Here is a 24,722-nt window from a genome sequence, read left to right as displayed (position 1 = left end):
TTTTTTTGTGCGTGTACATTTGTATGTGTATATCCATGTTTGCTGCCCGCATATGCAAGACTACCTCTATTTACCCAACAAGTAGCAATGATTGATTTTGGTGTTTGTTTTGGGAAGGGGTAGTGGTAGAAAGGGAGCAAATGTGTGTCCAGCAATTCGTGTACATGGGGAATTGCAGTAGGGAGTGTGTTTGTCACACACATTCACTATCTCTTTATACATGACTATAAATGATATAAGTAATGTGAATATTTCAAGGGAATTTAAAATTTATCCCTGGTTAGTTTGTATTGTTATGATGGGGAAGGAGGGTGGGAAACAGGAAGGGTTACAAAATCTCCTCCCTGGAGAGGTAACTGTCTGAGACTTGTATATATTTAACTTTTCTTAAAACCATCTCACTGTTTAGGGGCTTCTTGGGTTTGGGGTATTTTTTTTCTTTGCAAAGCAAGAGTTGGGTCTTGGATTTGGGTTTTCTAAATTGCCTGTTCTCAGATTGTTCATGATTATTATTGCATTTGAATTGCATGTGCAACATCCAAAGAGTCTAAAAAGGGACAGGGAATAGAATGTACTTTAGTATACCAAATGCATCATCTTCTGTGCATTAGTGGAAGCTGTTGGCTGGAGTGTGGGGTGAAAAGGAACAGAAAATTAAAAAAGAAGAGAGAGCCAGAAATAATGTTAGACATTGCTGACTGACAGTTATCTGGCATATTTTCTGCCAGTACTGTGGGTTTTGAACACTCTTGATGGATAGATACCTTTTGCTTCTTGGTAACAGCAGCTGTGTGAAAAGTACCGGGGCTTTAAAAAAAAAGAAAGAAAAAAAACCCAACATGCATAATTTCCCTGCAAATTATTACAAAGAAAAATGGAAAACATCAAAAAGCAGAACTTGCTCTGCTTTTTCTCTCTGCTAATAGGGAGCGTTTTTCTCATTGATCTGGGAGTTGCTAGTGGTTCTGTATCTCTGTTGCTTGGTAGACTGCTATGTTAATTGTCAGTTGTTTCTGTGTGCTATTGCAGAGCTATTGGTCTTAAATTTGGGCTGGTAATTAAGGATTTATTATCTCAAAAGAAGGAAAGGGTCTGCTGACCTCCCCCTGGTGTTTTCACTCCAACATGTAAACTTCTCAGTCAGTGGAAAGGAATAGGCAAGCTCATAATCTTCTCATTGCCCCACCTGTAAAGAAACTTTTAATTCAAAGCATTGATTGGGCAATACAAGAACCCCTTCCCCCTTATATTTTAACAATACCTTCTGAGTCCACTCATCATCTCTTCCCCACCTAGCGCTGCCCCATCTCTCGGTCTCGGCTGAAGCATAGCCTCCGGCAAGAGACAATGTCATATAGGCTGGAAGGGCTTGTGCTGCTGGACTGAGAGGAATTTTTTTTCTCTCTCCATTAAATAACATAATAGTTTCATGACATTGGCATCAAATGTGCACTGTTAGCTTCATTAGAACAACAGCAATGCTCACCCATTTGTGAAGGTCTAGCACCACAATCCCGTTCCCACAAGGGAGCTGGTAGGCAGATATATACATTACAGCTTCCCACTCACACACACGACTGAACTGGGAAGGACATTTGTGCCAGGCTGGCAGGAGAGGGCACAGTAATTCTCCAGGAAAGGCTTGGCCATGGCTCTAGCAGGAAGGTTGGGAAAAGCAGTTTTCCTGCAGATCTCACTGGGATGTATGCGACAAAGTACTGGCCAGCTCAGTGCGCAAGTAGATGCACACATGTCTTGCCAGGAGGTCTCATGGTGAATATCCCAATGGAGAGTGAGGGGAACAAGGGGTGAGCTTTAATCTGCGGACATCTAAAAGGTTTCCCTTGTGAAGCCTAGATTGCTCCAACGATGCTGGTCGTGAAGGGGAGGTTATGCCAACCCACGTCACATTTCCTCTCACAAAATCGCACCTTGTTGCTGCCTCAGGAGCATTATAGGCAGCGAACCTGGCTGGAGCAGGGCCAGAGCGGCCGTGGCTGATGAGGGAGCAAGGGGGAGCGGGACCAGAGAGGGATGCTGATTCACAAGGAGCTCACTGCTTGCCTCTCTTTGCACATATGTGTTTCTAGATAGGCAAAGTGGGCTTGACTGTGCCATGAGAAGACCAGCTGGGCTGCCTGGGGTCTGGTGGAGTACACGTGAGATGCTGGGCGAGCTTCCTCGGGACAGTTGTGCCCCTGGGCTTGTCCCTTCCAAGAGCAGCACCTCCCTGGACAGTGCAGGCCCAGGCCTCGAAGCTCTGTCAGTGCAGCCATATCCCAGGCTGCAGCTCTTGCTTCTTTTCTAGTCCCAGGCTACTTACTTCCCTCCTTTAACCAACCTACTTCACACCTGGCTGCATTATTGCTACCTAATCTAGTTTCAGAGAATCTATGTTTCCTTGCCCAATGCAGTTCAGCTCTAACCTACAGCCCTACATACTGTTACAGCCCTGCCCTGTTCCATCCATACCAAATCAGGCCATGCAGACGTTGTGGACAGGATGGCATAGGCTGAGCCCTTTCCACCTCTGATTTTAGGAAAAGCTTGGAATTCCAGTCTCTGCTGCACAGAAGCCGTATGCTTGGTCAGCTTTCTTCTGGGAAAAAAATGTTGCAATCAATTTTTATTCATTTTTGTCAAAGAGAACAAATATCTACAGCTGGAAACTCATGAAATGCACACACAGTGATAGTATTCTTTAAAAGAACTGGTCACTGATTTAAAGTAAATTGGTCTTTTATCAAATCAAAGTCCTAATCCTGCAAATTCAACCAAACAGGTAAACGACTGCACTTGCACAGAGCCTTGCTAAAATGGCTGGGTCTGTGGATGGGCTCAGAAATCAAGTGGTGTGGGTGAATTTGCAAGATGAGGTACTACCATTTCTTAGCTGTTTTTTTAAATCTTTAGATGGGATAATGTAGGGGTCACTTTAAGAGTGTTTAAGATCTACAACCCCCTAGCCTGTTATTGGAAAGTAAAGGCTTCTTAACAACCAGCAGAGATGAGTTGTTGTTTATAATGACTTAATATAGTCAGTTTATTCAGCTGTGTCTGAAATGTGTACCTTGAAACTCTTAGAAACTGCATAGTGGTTTGAAAAATGTCTTATGCTGATGCAAAATATATTTAAGTCCTCTAATCATAACTCAGACTACATAAATCAACCCACTAACTTGGTAATAAACTCCTTGCTTTCCCTGTACTCTTCAGCCCACTGTGGCTGAAGCACTGCGGTGTGCCCTGCAGAGCAATCAGCCCAGCGTATTAGGGACTAATTACAATAAGGAGATCTCAGGAAATGCCTCATTGCTTGCCTTAGACCAGAAGTGTGTGCTGCTGTGGTATCAGGGGACAGAGGTGATGTCTTAGCTAAGGCGGGCTCAGTCATCATGGACTTTGCAGGTCAAAGCCAGTCCTTCCAGCCTGTGGGTGAGCGGACATGCTGCAGGCTCTTGCAGGGAAACAGCGCTCGCTGGTGTTTTCTGCGGCAGCTTGTGTTTCCCAGGACCTTTAGGTATGACTCCATGCAGAGTGCAGCGCAGCAGCCTGATCCCTGTGTGGCACAGGCAGGATTAGAGGGATGCCTCCAAAAGGAAAGACCGTTCCCTTCTTGTCAAAGGGAAGTGTGTGTGTGTGTGTGTGTTTATAAAATAAGTAAAAAAACATGCCTTGTTTCTGCTTCTGACATAATTGCTGACTGCAGTGCAGACACCAACCAACATCCTGCTCCACCACATCTCAACATGAAGCTTGATGGGGGTGTCCACGGGAGGACCAGAACATGGTATTTCGTTACGAAACCATTGCCATTGGAGCTTGGAGTTACGGCTGCATGGTTGAGTGGGATGGAGAGGAGCTGATGGCCTGTACTTTTAGTAGCTGGTGAAGCTACAGGTGGTAGGGAATTTGCTGCTGGGATGTGGATGCTGAGAGTATTAGTGTGATGTGATCATTGGAGGGGGAAGGTTTTTATTTCCTGTTTCTGAAGTGTCAGAGTTTGGTTGTGGTTAGAAAAAAAGTGCTATATAGAAAGCACAACTGGGCTTAGTGATATCAAGCATTTCTCAGGTGTTGGCTTAATGTGCCTTGCTCACAGGCTTGATTAAATCGCTTGCCAGGCCTGAGGTCAGGAGTGGTTTTCTTACGGGTTGGGCTTGCAGGGATTGATGGGCTCTGCTTCTCCCACTGCTGTGTGTGCACTGTATGCATCGTCTTGCATTTCCTCCAAGAGCGCAGACTTGGGCATTGGTGATAGCCTCAATGGCTTGTCTTCCTTTGGCAAGTTTTTTGCCTTTAGAGCTACTACTGAAAATGAAAGTTTGCCAGTGGGGGCAGTGGGAGATGGGGGTGGGAAGCAGTGTATGTTTTATGGACTCTTTTGGGCTGAGTTCCTTACAAGGCTATCTGCTGTGGTGAGGGACTGGACTTGGACGACAGGGGTTCATATCAGGCCCGTGCTTGTATGTGGCAGTTGCTTGAACTGATGCCTGTGCTGATTTTCAGTGATTTGTTTTTAAGCTATTACCCAAGTTTTGATTGTTTTTTTGGTGAGGGAAGGGAGAGAAGGGGCCTTTTCAGACTTATATACATGAGTAGCAGCCTCAAGAGTCAAGTTATGCAGGATGCAGGGAGCCATCACAAGGTCCTCGTCTGCCTACTGACCCGAGATTTCACAGCCTGTAAGGCCTTTGCAGAAAAGATACCAGTGTTGTCTTCCCTGTATTTCTAGATGATTCCCTGCCCCCCTTGCCCATCTTCATAGCTACATTTCTCTCCCGTATTCCCTCTCTTTTCCAGAGGCAGAGCCTGGGGCATCATCACGCACCACACAGCTTCAGCTCTGTTCCTGTTTTTGTTTTGCCAGAGTTTGCTTTAAATGTGCGTCTGTTGTTTATGCATATTATCTCCTTTGGAGGCAAGGGATCTGGAGGGTGGGCAGTCGTATGTGGGGAAAGGAGAGACTGGTGCAAGATATAGCTGACTCTTGATGCTCCCCAAACTCTGACTTCTCCTTTAGCATTGCATTTCCTTTAAATGTGTTCCTCCCTCTCTCGTTTCTTCCCACTTCCCTTTCCACTCCAGAGAATTTTGTCTCCAGAAGTGAGCAGTGACGTAGGTTGGAATGAAGTGAGGACATGCGTGCAAGGGTGGGAGGTTGAGTCGCACGCTGCACTGTGATGGGGAGGATAAGGTCTCTTGGGGTCTCATCACTTCTAGCCTGCAGCTTTGCTACCTTTACTCACAGGTCCCAGTCACTGGGACGGGCAGGGCATTAGGAGTGGGACCAATGGGGCAGAGAGGTTGGTTAAATGGAGGAAGGAGGGCTGGGGAGGTCAGAGGGCTGTGCAGGATGTGCAGGCTTAGTGCTGCTATCTCACTTCCCATGGGAGGTCAACAGGGACAGGGCTTGGGAGAGAGAGCTGGTTGCCTGTGTCTGTGGGAGGTGAGGAGAGGACAGGAGGGGGACTGTCTGCAGTGTTGTCTGCATTTACTGCTGGGACCAGCTCTGGCTTGTCCTGGATCCAGTTCCTGCAGGTCATTGCATTGCAGTCACGTCTGCTCACTTCTCCTGTTTCTGGGGCATAGTGGGGTTCCTGCAGGGCTAAATGTGCGGGTGCTAAAAGTAGAGCTCCTGGGGGAGCGGAGGCAATTTAGGTGCTGTAAGGGCAGGCACCCGTGCAGCAATTCCTCCAGGAAAGGCTGGCAAAAAGGCAGAGTTTCCGGCTTCTGGCTTAGCCAGGATGGAAACAACCAGCCTGGCAGCAGCCCTGGGGACTGCCATTTTCGATTTACTCTCAGCACAGGTGCAGCATTCGCAGCTGCAGCACCTGGTGCCTTTTGCCCTCCAAGCAGGCGGGAGCAGCAGCTCCATTCCTCCCCTTCATGAGCTTCTCCACAAGGCAGAAAAATGGAGAGGGGTGGTGGTGGGAAGCAGGCTCTTTGCACACTGCTTTGCCTCTCCTGCAAGTGCTTCATATTCTGGCTTGAGGCCTGTGGGTGTGAGGACAGCTCGAAGGCCTTCATTCCTGGGAGTCTACAAGAGCATGTTCTACCTCTTCATCATCCTCATCAGACCCATCTTAGTTAACACCTTCGTTACCTATTGGAAGAGAGACTAAACAGCGTATTAATGGCTTTCCCAGATGATAATAAAACAGGTTTGCGCCTGTCAGTGAGGACACAGAAAAATAATACAAAGAGAACTAGCGAGGTTGGAAACACGGGCAGAAAATAACATAATGAGATTCATCTTAGAAAAACGCAAGCTAATGCATCTGAGAGCAATGCAATCTGAGCGCTTGGCAAAGGAAGGCAGAGATCTGCTGTGCAGGGAGGGAGGGCCGGGGAAGGAAGGCACAACGAGACCGAGGTGTGACAGTAGATGGCACATCAGACATGGACTTGCAGTGTGATGAGGGCAGCAACAGAGACATCATGATTGCAGCCCGCCTCTGTGGCTGGCTGAGGTGTGAGCCCTCCTGGGATACTGCGCTTGGTTCTTGGCACATCATTATCAGAGCAGTATTGGTAGTCAAGAGCCGTTTTTAGCGAGGATCTACACAAAACGACCAGAGGGCTAGAGAGATTAATTTATGAGCAAGGATTAAGTGCTAAATATGTATAGCTTGGCTAAGTGGTGGTTTAAGTGAAAGGACATGATAAGAATCCATTCATGTGAAAAATGTCAATGTTTTTCAGAGGGGGAGGAATTACTTAGAGTGGTACAGACCAAAGGGGGTTACAGAGAGCAAGGGGAGCAGGTTGGAAAGAAAAAATATTGACTGTGAGACAGAACTTCCCTATAGATAGGGCCTTCAGAGTGGGAAGTAATCTCCAAAAGGAGATTTTGGGGTGCCTGATATTTGGGACACCAAAAACTAGAACATGTTGTTGAAAACTGCCGTGTGTTCTCTGGGGAGTAATGGGATGAGACTGAGGTTTTCAGTATCGAATCTTGGGGTCTCAAATGCCCATTATGCTTAAGGCAAGGTAAAGACATTCCTTCCCCTACATACCTCCTCAACCCAAAGTGACTGTTAGTCCTGTGCCTTCTGTCATCATTTACCTTTTCTCCATCTCACTAGCAACATTTTTACTGATCTTTGCAGTGTCTCCTTCAGGCTCAGCCAAAGGCTTCTTAGCAATATACGCAGCTTTCCACTTTGCCATGCCAAGGACAAGGGCCTGAGGCATGGCCAGGGCTGGGCTATTCCAGCCATGCGAATGGGAAGTGGAGTGGCTGAAATCTGCTGTGATGATAAGGGTGGGAGAGAGTTCAGGAGATCAGGGTTTGCTCTTCCTACAGCTGCAGGGATACCGTCTGCGTTACTGGGAGAAGGTGACCACCTCTTCTCCCCTCCTACGCACTACACCAGAGATCTCCCCCCTGAGCCCCTGCCCCCTCGGCAGCAGCTACCCTGATTTTCCTGGATTACAGCAAAGTTGATGGCAGCAGGGTGTCAGACGTTTTGCGACCTACTGCAACAGCCTCCTTTGCTCTCTTCTTTCCCCCATCCTTTCTGCTGTGGGACTGACCCAAACTCTTGCAGAGTTTGGGCCGGAGGGCTTGATTATTTTTATTTCCTTTTCCACAAGAATGTCCTGTGCTGAGGGTGTTTTAGATGGTAGTGCTCCTTCCCCTGCTTAGCAGGACTAGGGAATTTCTTCTGCTCCCTGTTCTGAGGAAGAGGAAGACTCCAGAGCTGCGAGTGTAGAAAAGGGTAAGCTGTCAAGCTCCCTGAGTGAATCTGCCACAGGTTAATAATGTGCATAGAGACAAGGCCCATCAGTTACCCAGCCCTGTGGCTGAAAGAAAGTGATTAGTGGGCGTTTGAACAGGTGGAGCACGTGGAAGACCTTGGGTCTGGTCTAGGCCATGGACACTGTTTCAGGGCGCACCGTGAAACACTCCAGCCCCTGTGAGCATTCGGTTCAGGCACAGTTTGAAACAATTTCTGCTGAATTCTGCCACATCCCCTTGCATTAGGAGGTGCTGTGAGAAGTACTGTGAAGATGGAAGAGATGTAAAAGCTCCTCTCTCAAATCATGAAGAGATCAGTAGGATATCATTAGCTACATGTGGGCTAGTTGCTAATAAAAGTGACCTTATTCCTTACACGCATTCATATGCAGGCAGGTGCACACCTCCATACACATGCAGGCAGATGAGAACAGGCACTGACTTACATGAATGCACAGAGGAACATGCAGACACCAGATGAACATAAACACAGAGGGAGCTGTGTACAACTAATTATATTGTACCACTGCAAATGCTCAAAAAGTGAAACCTGTATGACTAACACATCCCCACAGTCAGACACGTATATCAAAGATAACACACAACCAGTGCTTACCATTTATAGCAACAAACAAACACAGGCTCACAATCATGTACAACAGACCACCCCGAGAGGCACACACGCACACACAGCTACCAAATGGATTCACCCACGCACATTCATAAATATACCACATAGTCAGAGACATCCTTAAACAAGCCCGTGTTTGTGTGAAGCCAGCCTCAAGAGTGATGCCCCAAGATACTCATGAACTTTCAGGTGGACATTTGGAGATGAGGCACATGCATCTGTTAATAAATACATACACCACAGATATTGCTCTAATTTACAGGGACGTTTTGGCTCCCAGCAGGAGACTGTCATTTTTGTCCCACTTCTGCAAGAGTGTTGCACAGTGTTAGCATGATAGAGTGACTGCTGAATTTCCTGGTGCTTTTGAGTAACAGGTAAATAATCGTGATACATGGTCTGTAAAGAACTTGTGTCCCCTCAGGATGAAAGGTGCTATAGAAATGTAAAAGCTGTTCTTACAAGAAATATACTCTGCACTTTCATCTCAGCCTCAGGACACAGCGTTCCTTGTGTGAGCAGTGTGCAGGGAGGAAAGGACAACTCTGGAGCAGAGCAGGCTGGCAAGTAATAAGGAGCTAAGGTGAAGGATGGTTGTGAAGCCTAGAAGTGGGGAAGGTGAACTATGCAGACGTTTCTGCACTAGAGGGGCAGGCATCCTGCTGGGCTGTGGGTGAATCTGCTGCAGCACAAGAACAGCATGTGGGGCAGGGGCACTCAAACTGGCTCTGCTCTGGGGACCGTTCTCTAGTATTTCCTTCTCCTTTCTGACAGTAGAAGGTCCCTTCCCCAGTGAGAACACAGTAGCCAACACTATCCTGTCTGCACTCTTGAGGTTTTGCAGAAAGATCTAGATCACAGGGGCATTACAGAGATCTTGCTTCTCCCATCAGCCCCCCTCACCCACAGCCCTCGAAGGCCCATCTCTGCACAAAACCTCTGTGCAGAAGAGGGGCAGCACGGAGCTGGGAGCCTGCTTCGGCAGGTGAGCAATGCGTGTGGTACATCGTGGATTTGTTCTCCCACAGCGTTTTGGTCAGCGGCAACGTCGCTGGCCAGATGTGGCATTACCAACCCTGAGATCTCAGGGCCTGCTACCCCTCTTGCAGGAGCAGAGCGTGTTTCAGCAGAGACCTTCCTGTGTGGTGCGATCCAGGAGGTGACATGGGCCTTTCGTGACGGACACCCCCAATCTGAAGCACTTCCCCTGAATCGTGACATCTCTTCTTTTTCCCAAGCGCCCTCCTTTGCTCATTAAGTCAACAGCTTCCCTTGCTGTTTCAGACCAGCTTTTCTCCTCCTTCCCCAGAGGAACTGAAAAATCTACGCTCCAGCCTTTGAACGGCAGGACTAGGTGCTTTCTCTGAAGTGGGGAAGGACTGAGCCAGGGGCCAGCAGCTTCTCCAGCACGTGGCCAGCTAATGAGCTCTCTCTGCTAGCACATGTGTCTGTGGCAGACAGTGGGGTGCCCAGGTATGCGTCCCGCACCCAGCACCAGCAGGGTTTCAGTGTGGGATGGCTGCAGTTTTAAATGGCCCTTTGGGAAGGATGGTAGGAAGAGGAGCATGGCCTTGAGACCTGCCTATTGGGAAAGCTGTGGTGCTGGCTGTGTGGGGAGAGAAGCAAGAGATCCTGTCAGACCACAAATACTTTCCCTTCCCTGGGGAGGAAGGTGTAGCCTTTGCAGCATCACTCCTCCATTGATATGATTTGCAGATGACCTTTGCAGAGGAACATTTTCATGCATTTGGGGGGCATTTGGCCAGAAAAGGAAAATCAGGCGGGGAGAAGAATGAGGGTGTTTGCCAAGCTGTCCATCAGTGAGAGCAGCATGTCCCAGAACAGGGACTTTGAAAAAGGGGACGTGGCAGCAGAGGCTCTCGCTGCACTGCAGAGCTAGCTGTGCCTCCCAGCAGGGGCTGTGCTGCCTGATGGCCCAGCCTGTCAGGAAACGCCATCCCAGCACGTCCTGTACCACGCCAGCACCCTTCTGAGACAGCGGCTGAATTGTACACCAGTTAGGTTAGATGAATATTTCAGGAAACGTGCAATTTTCTGCCTACAGGAATGTAAGTAGCAAAAGCAGTTAATGAAGCTGGTAAAGGGGCTTCTTGAAAATCGTTGTGCTACTGAGATTTTTTTTGGAAGGCTCCCCTCTTTGAGGGGGTCTTGATTTTTTGACAGGGCTGGCCTTGCCTGAGCAAAAGGTTTACATTTGTTTGGCCTGAGTAGGAAGAATGTGCACCTGGCCATCTCTATGACTATTTAATAGTCCTCTTCTATTGCTCTTGTCACAGCAGAACGGCACTTGCAGAAAAGGGAGATTAGAATGAGCCTGAAGGCAGATTCTGGAGCCTTCTAATCCTGTCTGATCTTTCTAGTACTGTCTTTTAGCCAGGTATGAACTCTCTTCTTTGACGCACGTTTTTCTGTGTATGTATATGTGTGCATATGCCAAAATCATTCCACTTTGTCATTTTGATTTAAATATGGCCTCTCCTGGGTGGAAACAGTGTAGTGGTCTCACTTCAGCCACAACAATGCTACAGTAGGGAAAGGCAAGTAATTGCAATCTCAGAGAAAAGGTTGCTGTTACATGAGCTGCTGCCTGGCCAAAATTGCAGGATTATCTGATTCCAGCCTCCGCATCTGACCTGGAAGTGGTGAAGACCTTGGATCCATCTCTAGCAGGAAAAGCACTCCCCCTTTGAGGCTGAGACAGTAGGACAGGCTCTGCATAAAAAGCTTGGAAGTGCCCCACTGCTTGGGTGTCACCTGTCCATCTTTTGACATAGCGTATCAACCCTTCTTCATGTAGGAAATATGCTGTGATCACAGCCTCGGGGTGGTTTGGGTGGAGGAGTGTGAACAAGGAAAGGGGCATTACTCGCTTCTCCAGTGGGGCAGCTGTCATTCAAAGGCTGCATTTAGCTTGGGGACTCCCAAAGGGATTCATCTGGCTCTGCATCCATATAACCTCTAATGAGTCACTCCAAGCTGCACAAATTGGAGCAGATAAACTGTTCGTGATGTAGCCAGTACCTGATTTGTGCATATGTGTTTGATCTGTGCTGAATTGTCAGACTGTCTTGCCCCCACCAGCCATCCTTCTTTGACACAGGCTCATCCATATAGGTGCCATGGACAGAGCTGTATCCCAGAGTCCCAGCTGCATCTGACAGTGTTAAGATGGAGAAGAGACCATGAATATTTGCTCAGAGAGAAAGCAGGGAAATGCTAACGAGGTTGTTTCTTCTCTTCCTTTGTTCTGTTGTTCTGTTAATTGTGAAGCTTTGTATGTTGCATTTTGGAATTGTCATGCCTTCATCAGTGTGGATGCTCTGGGCGCTGTAATAAGTCATTCCTCCTGGCTGTCCCTGCTAACCTTTCTCCTCTGTGTTGTTAATGGGAAAGAAGCTGGGCTCAGCCATAGCATGTTAATAGGCTATGAGGGAGCCAGCTCAGAGCAGGTGACGGGGAGCCGGGTGGGAGTAGGGAAGGAAAAAGGTGGTGTGAGGAGTTACGTGGGTGCTCAGAGTTAAAAGTCTGGCGAAAGTGAAAATAGAAGCATTGCATGATGGGAAGGATGTGCTCCCACTTCTGAAACTGAGGTTAAAAATAATAAGAACAGCATCTCAAAGCCAGTCGGGAGACAATATATATTTCTCTCCAGTAGCTGCTGACCTTTGGGGTAATAAATTCAAAGTCTCAGTGCTTTCCCCTAAGGGACATTTATGTCTACCTGCGTGTCCTCTGCATTTCCTACTCTTTGTTTTGACAAATACTGAGCCTCGAAGATCAAGGATCTGGATCAAAGTGCCTGTTGGGAACTGGGGGCTAAAAGTAGGGTGAGTGAGCAGAGCTTGCAGGGACTTAGCCAGGAATAATGGGGGACTGCAGCCCAAGGTGGAATTGTTGGCTGGAAGTAGCAGATGAGCATCACAGAGAGCACCAGAGAGCATGGATCTGGCTGTGTGGACATGAACGATGTCTCGGACTGAAACACAAAGGGTGCAGCAGGCCAGGGCAGACCAGGCTCAGCAGAGCTCTGTGTGGGTTGCACGCTCCTAGAGTGAGGAGGGCTGAGCCGAGCGTCTGGGAGGATAACCTAGAGCTGTAGAGCAAGGGCAGAGGTTTGTGAGGAGATAAGCTCCATACTGTGGATGTTGGTAACTGATGCGTCCTTTGCTGCTGCTGATCTCTTTCCAGACTGCTGTGTGTTTGAGGGCTCTTGTGTTACTTTTAAACCTGTACTTGTAGCGTGTGTTTTCTGGAAACTCCAAGCATGATGACAGGATGAAGGCTAGAAAGCACCCATCAGACCATGATCAGGCAGTCCTTTGACAAGCTCTTTTCCTTAATAGTGCCACTGTAACACCCTTTCAAGGCCAGGCTTTGGAGTTTATTTCATTCCTCTCACTTTGAGAAGCCTTTCCCACTTCCAATGTGCTGTTTAATGGAGAATGTTTGGCTTTGTGTTTTCTCAGAGCAAGGCCACCGTTAATTGCACCCAACCAGCAAAGTGATGTTCTTTAACAAAGGCACAATGCTTTTCAATACTCAGGCACCACTGAGTGTGAGATCTGTTGTTCTGCTCTTCCTATGCCCAGCTACACTCTCTGACCTTTCTAGTTAGTGGGACAGCTTTTGCAGCATGCCTTCCCAGTTCTTCTACTCTCCTGGCATTGGAGAGCTCCACATGCTCCCATAATGTTTAATTCCCACTTATAGTTTGCATTATGGCTCTGTGTTTGAATCAGAGCCTGTTCTATATGGATTTAACATAGGTTTGACAGTCTCAAGGAGCCTACTCAGTAAGTGGTGTAGGGTGAGGCCAACACAGTGTTTCCCCAGTGAGGAGAGGGTGTGCTTTAGGCAGCAGAGATGAAGCTGGGTTTGGTAGGACCATGTAAGAGATTGGGAGGGCAGGGTGGCTGTGGACAGGCTGTGGTATCTCAGGACATGCCTGCACCACTGTGTATTGCAGTGCTTGAGGTGGCTCCAAAAGAGTTTATGACCACTGGAGATGGTGCAGCAGTGTGTCAAGAGGCCAGAGTGTCCCAGAGGCTACAAAGCTGGCTTACATTGTTAGTTATGGAGAAGACTAGCCAGAAGAGTCCTATTAGAGAAAGAGATTGGCAGAAAAGAGAAATACTGGCAAAAGCTTGCTGTCGCACTCCCACTGCTTGTTTAGTCCTGGGGAGAAACAGCCATGGTGCCCCTTCAAGACCAAAATGGAGAGTTCTGCTTAAAATTCCTTCAGCACAGAGTCCAACCACAGTTGATCATTTGTCAGAATTGTCAGTCCTGTGGCTCTCCCCTGCTCTGAATTCACTAACAGAACAAAAGTATGTTGTGCCCTTGTTGATTCCTCATGTGAATTTTGTTTCTCTTTCTCCCTTCTCCAGGGGTTCTCACTTGTGGCTGGCATGGCAGAGTACGTCTCCCAGCCTCCCTCCACCTGGCACTCAGGCTCTCAGCCCGCTCATACTTCTGCTGTCTGCCCACTGGAGCCCATGGATCTGGGGATCTCAGAGCAGCAAACACCACTGGAGCAGCCTCCATCCTCGCCAGATCTGGGTGCAGATGAGGGAGTCAGCTCCCCGCCGGATCCTGACGTTCCGTACCCTGACTTGGCCCCCGTTGTGTTCTTCTGCTTGAAGCAGACCACCAGCCCGCGAAACTGGTGCATCAAAATGGTGTGCAACCCATATCCTTTCCAAGCTGCCTTTTTTCCCTGCTCACCTTTTGCTCCCTCCTGCCCCGTCTCTCCCCTCTCCCTGCCCTCATGGTGTGCCTGACAGGTAAGGAATGAAATTTCCTACATATTTAACAACCACTTTGTTCCTTGCTTACCTTTAAGCAGAATCTCAGCTGTTACAATGTGTGATTAAAAGAAGTTGCTTATGAAAGAGGGGACGAGAGAGACAGCTGCTGTCAGCCATAACAGAGATGGGTGAGGGTAGAAAAAAAGGGCTGAGGAAAGGTGTTTTAACAGGCCTATTTTTCCTCTTCTGCTGCCCAGGGACAGGGAATGGAGTCCACTGCTGCAGGAGGCTTGTCAGCAGGTCACTGTGAATAGCAGAGGTGATTCCTCTTGCTGAGAGTAGAGGCCAGCAGGAGGAAACAGAGCTCAACTCTGTTAGTAGGAGCTCAGCTTTCCCTCCATGAGGGAACCACCATTCCTGGGCCTCAACTGCAAAGATGCCACAGTCACTGCCCTGGAGGCACCTTAATTTCTGTCTAGGAATAAATTGGAGAATCTAGTCTAAGTCTGATGTTGAGCCTCATACTTCCAGTGAGAGGTCTCTGGGATATTAGCATGCACTCTCATTATGAAGGAGGTCAGCAAACTGCACGCATATGCCACCACTTATTATTCTCAGTGCCTTGATTGCAAGGAGGCTCCAGCAACACATCAGTGCGAACAACAGCCAGCTGCACCATTAATTAGTACTGAGGCCTCTAGGAAGAAAATTCCTCTGTGGCTGGCTAGCCTGATACAAGATAAAAAGCAGGTGGGGAAAGGTTACTACTCTTCAGATCATGGGAGGCTTCAGATGGGGAGGAAGTAGAGTAGATGAAGAATCATCAAAGAGGTTGGTCTAAAGTTTTACTTAAATCTTTTTTCTGGCCAGAGCTCTGTAGTACTGGTACTTTCCCCCCTGAAAACTGTTTAGTTTTGGGATAGATGAGTATTATCCATAAAGATACCTATTATGTTTTTTGTGCATTGACTTCTAGATTAAGTCTAAGTGCCCAGGCACACAGTAGAGACTTGCAAAATGTTACTAAGAGGTTTTTGGCTTTAAGAACCAACTCCTGAGTGAAGTTTTGTGGTGCTGTCTGCAATAACAGATGATTTTAGATCATCTTAGATGATGTATCTGGAGATTTGTTTCAATTTCAAACCTGGAGAAAGGTTTGGTTTCAGATCTGAGTTCTTATTTTACAGTTTAGAATCACTTAGAAAGGTTCTATAGTCTCAAGCACAGGTTATGACTGAGAATTTGTTGAAAATTTAGGGTTTCTGTGTTTCTTTCTATTAACTGCTCCTTAAAATATTGAAACTTCATATTGAATTATGCATAATTTGTCAGTCACTACATGGCTGTAGCAATTGTTATGATCTGGGAGTCTTGTTGGGACTCAGGGTAAAACATGAAAGATCTGTGCTTTCATAAAAAAATTTGTTTCAAAAGCTGAGAGAGAAGTTATAGACAGAGTTTGTGATGGAGGCTTGCTCTTGAATGTGAAAAGGAGGCTGTGGGGGAAGAGAAGAAATGTGTGTCCCTACTTTGGCTAGAAGTTCAAAGTTGAAAAAAAAGTCACTTTGTGATGTGTTGTATGGAGGTTTTAAATATTAGAGTTCTGTTATTCAAGGAGTTTGGCATCTATATGCTCATTGTGGTGTTTAAATGTTACTATTTTAACCCTGAGATATGCATGCTATTTTACTCTGAAAATGACCTCATAGTGAGGGTTATAGAAGGAAGGAAAAAGCGTCATTCGGTCACCTGTTGATATCTTTATACCTGGTTACATGTGATACATGGCAAAGGATAGCAGTGGGATTGCTGGATGGCTTTCAAAGCTGTAATTTCAGTTCAGCTATGTGAAGTTAGAAGATTATTTGAAAAGCCAAGACTAACTGGAGATTCCTCTTTCTCTCTATTTTCACCCTTTATTTGTGGTACTCGCTTCAAATGAACGATGCAGTAGTTTCTGTGGTTTTTCAAATGAGGGCTCACTTCTGCCCTTCCAGAGTTCTTGTAGGTCATGATGCATCCTTGGCATTGCACTCTTTTCCTGATAGCACTGTAGGAATCACTATTCCATGGCCTGGCTGCAGACTGCGTGCCATGCCTTCGTCCCAGTCTGGAAATGAGCCCCTTTTGTAAGGGGTGCTTGTATGAAACTCAAATTATGTTTCCTAAGAATGCATATGTTTGCTATCTTCTTTCCAATCTGCAATCTTTTTAATTCCTATTATACTAGGCAATTAGCTTTTCATCTCTTCTATGCCAAGTAGAGGCAGGCAGGTCACTATCTCAGGGCAGCACCTGGCTTTTCTTGAAGATTCAGTTTAAAAAAAGAAAGGGGGGGGGGAAGAGCATTAATTAAAAGCCTGTTAATCATCTTGTTGACTTTCTACTAGGCCAGAGCTCCATAATCATTAGGTTATGGAAATACTGTCAATGAGACTTAAAATGGAAGCTCTCTGATCATTAAAGACTGTGTGGCAATTTTTGTAAGCATGAAGTCATTAACCACCAAATTTTAATTTAGGTAATTGCGTTCCACCTATTTAAATTCCCCCTCCCCTGAAGATTTTCCCTTCCATGAACAGTTCTTCAATTGTTATGTGCTATTAAACGACTGCCGTATTGCTTTGCTGCAGTGCAGTAAGAGGAGAAAAGATTAGTGTATTTTAAAATGACTTCTTGATGCATGATAGTGTATAAGTGTGTGATGCTGTTACTGCAGGTATCGTAGACCCTAACTCAATTTTAAGATACAGACAGTGTTGTTCCAAGCAAAACTTGAGGTGTGTCCCTCAAAGGGAATATTTACTGTGCTTTCTGCCACTGTGCTGTATGGTCAAAAGGAGCCTGATGCTTTGAAGTTAAGCGATTACATGTTTCTGGGGTGGTTTTACATACAGTGTGAACGAACGTCTGATTTACCCTAGGTTATAGGTGAGCAAATTTTTATTTTTTTAAATCCTGGTTAACTTTAGTTAACAAAGATAACCGCTGTGTAATTGGCTGGGTATACAATGTAAAGCACACCTGGAGCCTAGCCTGGCTCCTAGTGAATGTGTCCATCTTTGAAAGGAGCCTGGCTTGATTTGGCACACTAACAACCAGACTGGTCACAAATGAGTTTGTTTAGGTTGATTTCTATTCTATATTTCTATGAGTGAACACAAAGCTGGCAGTTCTGGTTTGCAGACTGTGGAGCTGTTGCAGCTGAAATGTTAACACAGTTAATATTTGAGATATGGTTATGTGAGAGGTTGTAAGTTGTGTGGTGTGTGTGTGTGTTTTTTCCCTCCCTTATAGAAAACCTAAAAATGTGTTTCCGAAATAAACATGTAACGTTCATCTTATGAATGTATTAAGTGCTTAGAACTAAAGGCCATGCCAGATGGTGTCTTACAAATGGATACTGATGCACTTTGCATATTATGAGAAGACTGAGAAAGGTGCCTAGGCAGCTGCATCTCTGGCCTCCTTGGGGTTCCATAAAGACTTTACAGTTCGTCTATCCCTAGAGTAAAAAGCAATAGATTCAGTTTGTCCTTTGAGTTTCTCTTTTAAAAGAAACACTTTCCAGGAGGCCTCAACCTCCCTTTGCCATCATGTCAATATTATAGATATGACAGCAAGTGTAAGAATGAAGTGTGCCATTAAAAAAATCAATCCTAAAACTGTAGCAGTAATGAGATAGGCTCTGCAGTTCACCACTCGTCTTTTTTTTTTTTTTTGCTTTTAGTTACATACCAGCCCTCTTCTCTTGTCTAAAAGTAGCTGCTTGGGCTCTTATATTTCACTGTGTAAGAGAAAAATTGCGATTTCAGTGGTGTAGGAGCAGGGGGTCAGGTCCCAGTTGTGCAAAAGTTTATATATACACTTAATTTTTAGCCCTTGGAGCCACATTTTTAGAGGATAAAAAGCAGGATGGCTTCTTGAAGCCAGTATGACTGCTCATGTTTACTGAGGGGCTGCCCCTGTAACTCATAAGCTTTAAAGATTCTCCAAGCAAAGGCTTTGCCACCTTATGCATCTCTGAAGTTCCTAGCATGCTTCGGGGGCTACTTGTCCCATAAACTATACTTGCAGCTATGTCAGCTTGGGCTACTTGTTTTGTGTGCAAGAAAACAGGACTGGCCTGGGGCGTATTGACAGGAGACTTGAGAGAACCTGCAGGTTTATTCCTCACCTCTTCCTGGCCTCGCATCATTGTTGATCCTCAAAAGTGAGTGAACTGAGGGTAAGATGCTTGTAAATAAGAATAGTAGTGTCTTGTGCTGGCACTGCCTTCACATCATTGGAGTGGAGTATCAAGTATTGGAGGAGCAGAAGAAAATGGCTTGCATGTGAGTCAGTAATCGGTACTCCCTCTCAGTGACACTAAGCAAGCAATGCCGCAGGGTATGGGGATGCCGTGCTGCTGAAACTGCTGCTTTTCAGATGACGCGTGTAGCTGTGGTGCTGGCAAATCTGCTCATTAATGAGCTTTGGGTGCTTTTCTTCAGGATAGCTGTGTTGCATTTCACAACCCGGTCAAATTCCAGTTTGGGCAATTTATTCTATGTGAGTGAAATTCTGTCTAGTATCAGTACTGTGTTGTACTTGTTTCTGCCTTAAGCTGTTGCCCGTTGTACTGTTAAAACCTTGCTGCAATCTTTATAACAGCTGGAAGTAATTAATAAGCAAACACCAACTGAAAATGTCTCAAGACTCCTTTAACATTTGATGTCTGTCTTGAGGCCTGAGCTCCTGTAATTCTCTGATTAGGTTCACTTTCTTTACATGTATATGTATGTATAAATTAAAGAATAAGTTCCTGCTTCTCTAGCATGTAAAGAAAAAGCTTGGAGATGTGATGACAGTGTACACTAATACATGAAAAATTGAGTGTCTTATGAATTTTGAGCAGTCGTCTTCATTCTTGAAGACCTAGGGATCATGGCTTTCTACTATTGGGGTTGGTGATATCAGCTTTTGTATGTGTGGTTGGCAAGCACTGGAATGGGTATGTTGTTACCGCTTCTCTGTTTTGAAGACAGATCTCCTGTCTCTTTGCAAATCTAACTTCCAGGACAGGTAAAGAGTTTGGCATTTATTTTAGGCCCTGTGATAGCTTTGTATCATTACAGGTAATCAGGAAGATGTTACTACTGTGCCTTTAGGAATGGTTTTATTTCTGTTGATTACATAGCTCTGTAAACCTCCTTTCAGTTAACAGATATCCATATACCTGACACCCAACATGTCCAAGACAGATTTTTTTTCTGAAAGAAGTTATGTATCCTCTCTGCATTCCGTAATGTGCTGAATCAACTTTCCAACGCAACAGGAACAAGTGTAAAGTGAGCTGATCCAAAACTCTCCAATGGAAATGTAGTTTCAGTGGCACCAGTGTTCCTCTAGGATTGTACTAAATGCCTTTTAAACTTTAAAAGGGGGCAAGCGGCCTTTAGTGCCTGCTGAGTTTTCTGCCAGTCTACCAAGCTCCCTACTGGAGAAAGTTTGCTGCTCATCAAATAGGGGTAACTTTTAAGTTAGTAAGGCAGTTGACCATAAACTTGATTAGTATTTAGAGCCAGCACAGGCCCTGGGCCACTACAGCCATCTCCTCAGGATCAACCTATCCTTGACTTTGCTAATCCTTTTCTGTGTTAATGATATATGCTTTAAAGCAGCCATTTCCTGTGTTTGTGAAAAAAACAGTTTCCCTGTTAACAGTTTTCCTGTTAATCTCCTGAAGATGACTGGATTCATCTCACCTAATTTTCAGATAATTGGAATTAGACATCCAGACCCCCTCCCTAGGTAATGGGAGAGAAACTGCCATCCCTACCAGGCAATTCAGCATCCTGAACTTAAATCCCTCCCTTCAGAGTGGGGAAGTGACTCTATGGAGAAGCCTACTTTTCCTTAGTAAAAAGGGAGCCTGTAAAACTAGATCTGTAACCTTTAAGTGGCTCGAGCTAGTTGGGATGTGTCCTTCTATGTCTTTCCTGCTTGTTAAGGCCAATTTGTTTAGGTTCCCCAAATGCTATGGAAGAAGGCAAAGGTTGGTACAGGGAACATATTTGGTTTTGGAAACAGTGTAGTCGGCATATTTTAGTGTTTCCATAAGGAAACATTGAGCAATCTCAGTTCTGTGTGTGTGTTTGGGGGGGAAGAATGTCTGCCTGGACTCTGAATGGAGGGGAAAAACAAGTTCTGAAAATCCTAGGTCCTTTTCTAGGAGGAAAACCTGTTTCCCAATCGCAGTTTATAGGCAAAGACAAGTGTGATGAGGAGTGTTACAGTACTTAGGAACTATGCAACTAGTTGGAAAGGAAGAAGAAGAAAAATTTAGTGACAAGGGAACATCATTGGTGTGGGTCATTTGATGTGCAAGTTGGCAATGGGAAGTGTGGAGGGATTGTTTGCACAGTTAGACTTGGTATAAATTGAATTTAAACTCATGTATTGCCATTAGTGGCACATAAGGGATAGATATGTTTGAAGGGAATTTGCATGCTTGTGATCTGTGAGAAATTGGCTGGGTTGCCTGAGAGGTACACAGTCTCAGGCAAGTGGGCAGATGTAAAGGGATGAGGTCTAAATTTGGCTGACTTGCCAGTTGGCCTTGTATGTCCAAGCATGAATGCTTGGACAGGATATCTGTTTCCCATCCCTGTAGCTTTTCCTGTAGAAGTTTTTATAGCAAGAAGATGAAGGCCATGGTTCTGAAATGAAATGGGACACAAAACCAAGGCTCTGACTCTATCTGAAGCTTTAATGCCCATAGGAGCTAACAAAATCAGAAGGAAGTCTGAAAAAATCCTTAATGTGTCTGCTGTCTTCATACAAAGCTCTGAGCATTTTCCCTGTTAGTGAAGGATAGATTCCTGGTGTTGGAGGAAGATTTAACTGCAAATCATCAGTTGGTTTAGGAGAGGGATAATTCTTGCTGTGTGCGTGTTCAGCCGTCCTGTTTTCCTAATATGTGCACAAAGTAATAAAAGACCTGGTAATGATCCATACCCTGCTGCTTCAGAAAAGTGGGCCTAGACAAAGAGACCTTGTAAAGAAGCTATTGTACGGTCCTGGGATTTCTAGCCAGTGTGTGCAGAAGGTTTGGGAAGGCAGGAGACAGATGAAGATAAAGGTTGTGTTCTTGGCTGGTGTAAGTCAGTGTTTTGCTTGTGAGAACAGACCTATTTACACTAGCCTCTGCTTGTGAAGATTGGCTCTGTCCTGTCACACATTGTGTAGTGTTATCCAGTGGAGACAGCGTTGTTAGTCCCAGACCTGAGGGAAATGCTGTGTTTGGTACTGTCAGACTAGAGGAAAGGGGCGATGTGCCCTGTGGAGTGCAGGGAACAGAGCAGTACCTGCTTCTAAATACCTCCCCATCTTGCTGCAAAGCGTGATATTGAAATGAAGTGAACACTGAAAACCCTTCTGGAGCGTATTGTGTTTATTCACTGAAATATGTTTTGCCTCAGATCAGAACCACTTGCTCTGTGAGAAATGGTCAGTTTGTCTTTTTCAGCCTGAATGCAGGAGCAGGGTGTGTATGGGAGCTGGAAGGGGCTCTAGGAGAAACGCAAGGGGCAATAAAAATATCATTTTGAGTGCAAGGCCTATAACATACTCTGAGCAGAGCTCTAGCAGCATGTTTAGTGGTAACAATGTGAATTAAATAAGGCAATTAACCACTAACAAATTGACTAGCTGCCTATGTGAGGACTTGACTTTCTTCTTACCTCAGACTACAGGGAAAGGCCTACGGTCAGCTGAACTTGCTGTATATCCTGGTTGTAATACCTGACTGGTGAGGAATGGTTAATAGAGTTGCAGCTTTTCTACAGTGAGTGGCCTGCAGCTGGTCCCAGGATGGTTAGAAGGAAGGTCTGCATGAATAACTTGGCCTGTTTCAGACCCAGGGAGAGAACAGGAGCCAAGAGTCTGCCAAACTGTCAACCTTTAAGCTAGGAAGACCTTTACAGTGCTGGAGCTATGAAATATATGAAGGCTGCAGCCTGGTGTAACACAGACCAGGCACAAACTTTGCAGGTGTCCCCTAGCAGTAGCCCCCTTCCTTGCTGCCTACACTAGCCCCACAGCCTGGATGAGGAAGGGATGTCCCCATCATAGACCTCAAATAGATGTGAACACACACCTGCCAGGATGAAGATGATGCCCTGGCTTATATTGGTGTGTGACTGGGTACAAGAGCCTTCTGGCAGCCTGTTTAATGTGTCTACCAGGGAGAAGTATTGGGGCAATGGGCAAGACAATGTGAAGAGGTCAGCTCTGCACCTTCTGAGTGTTGTGGCATCCTGACCAAGGACAGAGGAGTAAAATTCAGGTTAGGAAAGGGGTGAAGATCCTTTTACTTGGGGAATGTGGCTTTTTCTGAAGGGCTGTGTGCCTCACCCCTCAAATGACTGCTGTGACATGGTAGAAGTGTCTGCGTCTGGATGACAGGCCTGAAAGTGTGCTATAGGGAGGGAGTGGGCAGTGGCACCAATCTGCACAATTCATTCATTACCCCTTTATAGGTACTGTTAATTTAAGCCCCTGAACAATTAGATTTTTGAAAAATGAGGATTCAGGGTCTTAAGTTGGGAAAAGCTGTAGTGAGTAAATTCCATAAAAAAGTCTCCATGACCAGCAGTGAGGACTGAAGCTTTGTGCAGTGTTTGTCAAGCAGCAGGCTGGAGTGCTCTTGAAGATGGGTGAGGAAGGCCTTAGTACCCATTCTGGGCTGGCTGTATGTGGGTGCCCTGGAGAGCCTTGGGGGCTGGGATGCCAGTGGAAGGCATTGGAGTGGGTTGTGTTATGCATGGCCTTGCAGCTTTCTGCAGACCCTACAGGGTTTTCTCCTGGGGTTGCCCTTAGTTAAGCTGGTTGCACCCACTCCTCCTTGCTTGTTCCTGGCGCAGAACCAGGAGTCTAAATTTTCTGCTCTTGGGAAGAAGTGTCACTGAGTTTACCCCCTGGAATTCAGAGCTTCTCTGAGGGTGAGAATGGCAATCAGCTCCCATCTCTGTTTCTCTTCTGTTGCTTGGCCAAGACCTTTCTCCCTGCTCTTGCCCCTAGTGTGTATGTACCCTTTTGCTTCCAGCCTCATCCTTCTGTTGCGGCTCCTCCTCCCTCCCTCTCCTCCTGGCTTCTCAAGCCCTTTGAGTCTTATTCCACATCTTCTTAGGCACTTGTCTACCCACGTCACACCCTAGTGCCAATCGTCTCCTGTCCTACACGCTTTCCCCTGGTTCTGGATTGTCCAGCAGTTCTCCCCCTGTTCTCCCTCTCCAGCAGTTATCCTGCCCCTTCCTTGAGTCCCCTGCACAGCTCCTCTGCCCAACAGCCTCTCCTGTGCTTTGCTCTGCCTGCCGGTTGTGGGCATCTTTCTGCCTATGGAGCAGCAGGAGCGAAGAAGGTCCTTTCCCCCCTGTGGCTGGTTTGTAGCAGGTTTCTCAGGGGGGAACTGCTGTGGTCCTTGTGCCCAGGTATGCTGGGAAAATGGGGTTTCCAGCCTTCTTGCTGGAGGGGATGATGACAGGAGGGCTGAATGGCAGAGGGAAGTGCCTCTAGGCTGGCCTGACTGCTGAAAGGGACTGTATCTGGTCAGCGGGTCTGGCTTTCTCTGCTCTTGCCATTGGATGCTGCCACTCCTTGGATTGTGGGTTTGCACTGTGCTGCCTTAAATTAACTGTACTCCTCTGTCAGGGAGGCAGTGCTACCGTTTTCCCTGGTCTGCCCTGCCTCCCCTACCTGGAGGGGTGTTGCAGGCTCTATTTGAAACAAGCAGCAATTGCTTTGGAAAAAACTTCAAAGGAGGGAACAGACTAGCGGAGGGGGATGTTTTTTCCAGTGGACAGTACAGTTGTGACCTCCCCAAGCTAAGGAAGGAGGTTGAGACAACTGGGTTGAGATGAGCAAAGAAGCAGATAAGAGTGCAGCAATCCTTGTAAAATAAGAGATGGAGTGCGATTATGAAGATGTAAGACTCACTCTGATGGGGAGCAATAAGTGGAGGTTATCTAGATTGGGAACAGTCACTCTGGCACCACACTGGGAATCCCTGCTGAGCTTGGCAGGCATCTCAACAAATCCTTGTAATCAATGGTACCAAAGACAGCCAATAGATCTGAAAGAATCAGCATGAGCCCTTATCTTTATTGATTGCCATCATGGACCAGTGAAGCTGAGTAACAAGGGGGTGTAAATGCAGTGTAACTCTCTCTAGCCCCAGCCAGCCCATGGATCTTGCTGCTGTAGAAGCACAGTCAGCAGTGGAATAATTCAGACCTCTGGTGGCACTTGCAGCTGCAGGTGTTTGATGGCACCCAGGGCCCAAGTCTGCTTTCATCTGAAGCAGGTGAAGCTGTGTGGCCATGACTCATCTGCAGCAGGTGGTTTATAGTGGGCAGCCTGCAATTGCCTTGCTTACCCCAGTGTCCTATCAGTTCACCATGTCTGGCTCTGGTTATTACCTCCTTCCAGAAGACTTCTATAGGAATTTGGACTGATGACTAGTTTGGGGTCAGAGTTTGAGTGCAGTGTGGTGGTTAACAACTTTAACCTGTGTAGCCCTGACTGCCCATCCAGT

General features: G+C 46.3%; 1 protein-coding gene across 4 annotated transcripts in view; it reads left to right on the top strand.

Moving 5' to 3' along the window:
• The window catches only part of CACNA1I (calcium voltage-gated channel subunit alpha1 I), a 176,766-nt gene that overhangs the window by 292 nt on the left and 151,752 nt on the right, over positions 1-24,722 (top strand). For all 4 annotated transcript variants that reach the window (XM_009665343.2, XM_068941582.1, XM_068941569.1 and 1 more), the window contains exon 2: positions 13,787-14,088. In XM_009665343.2, coding sequence (XP_009663638.2) covers positions 13,808-14,088 — 281 coding nt within the window. In that variant the 5' untranslated portion in view covers positions 13,787-13,807. The remainder of the gene's footprint in view (positions 1-13,786; positions 14,089-24,722) is intronic.

Source organism: Struthio camelus, chromosome 1 (assembly GCF_040807025.1).
Source record: "Struthio camelus isolate bStrCam1 chromosome 1, bStrCam1.hap1, whole genome shotgun sequence".
NCBI classification, from domain to species: Eukaryota; Metazoa; Chordata; class Aves; order Struthioniformes; family Struthionidae; genus Struthio; species Struthio camelus.
This window is presented reverse-complemented; position numbering and strand designations above follow the sequence as displayed.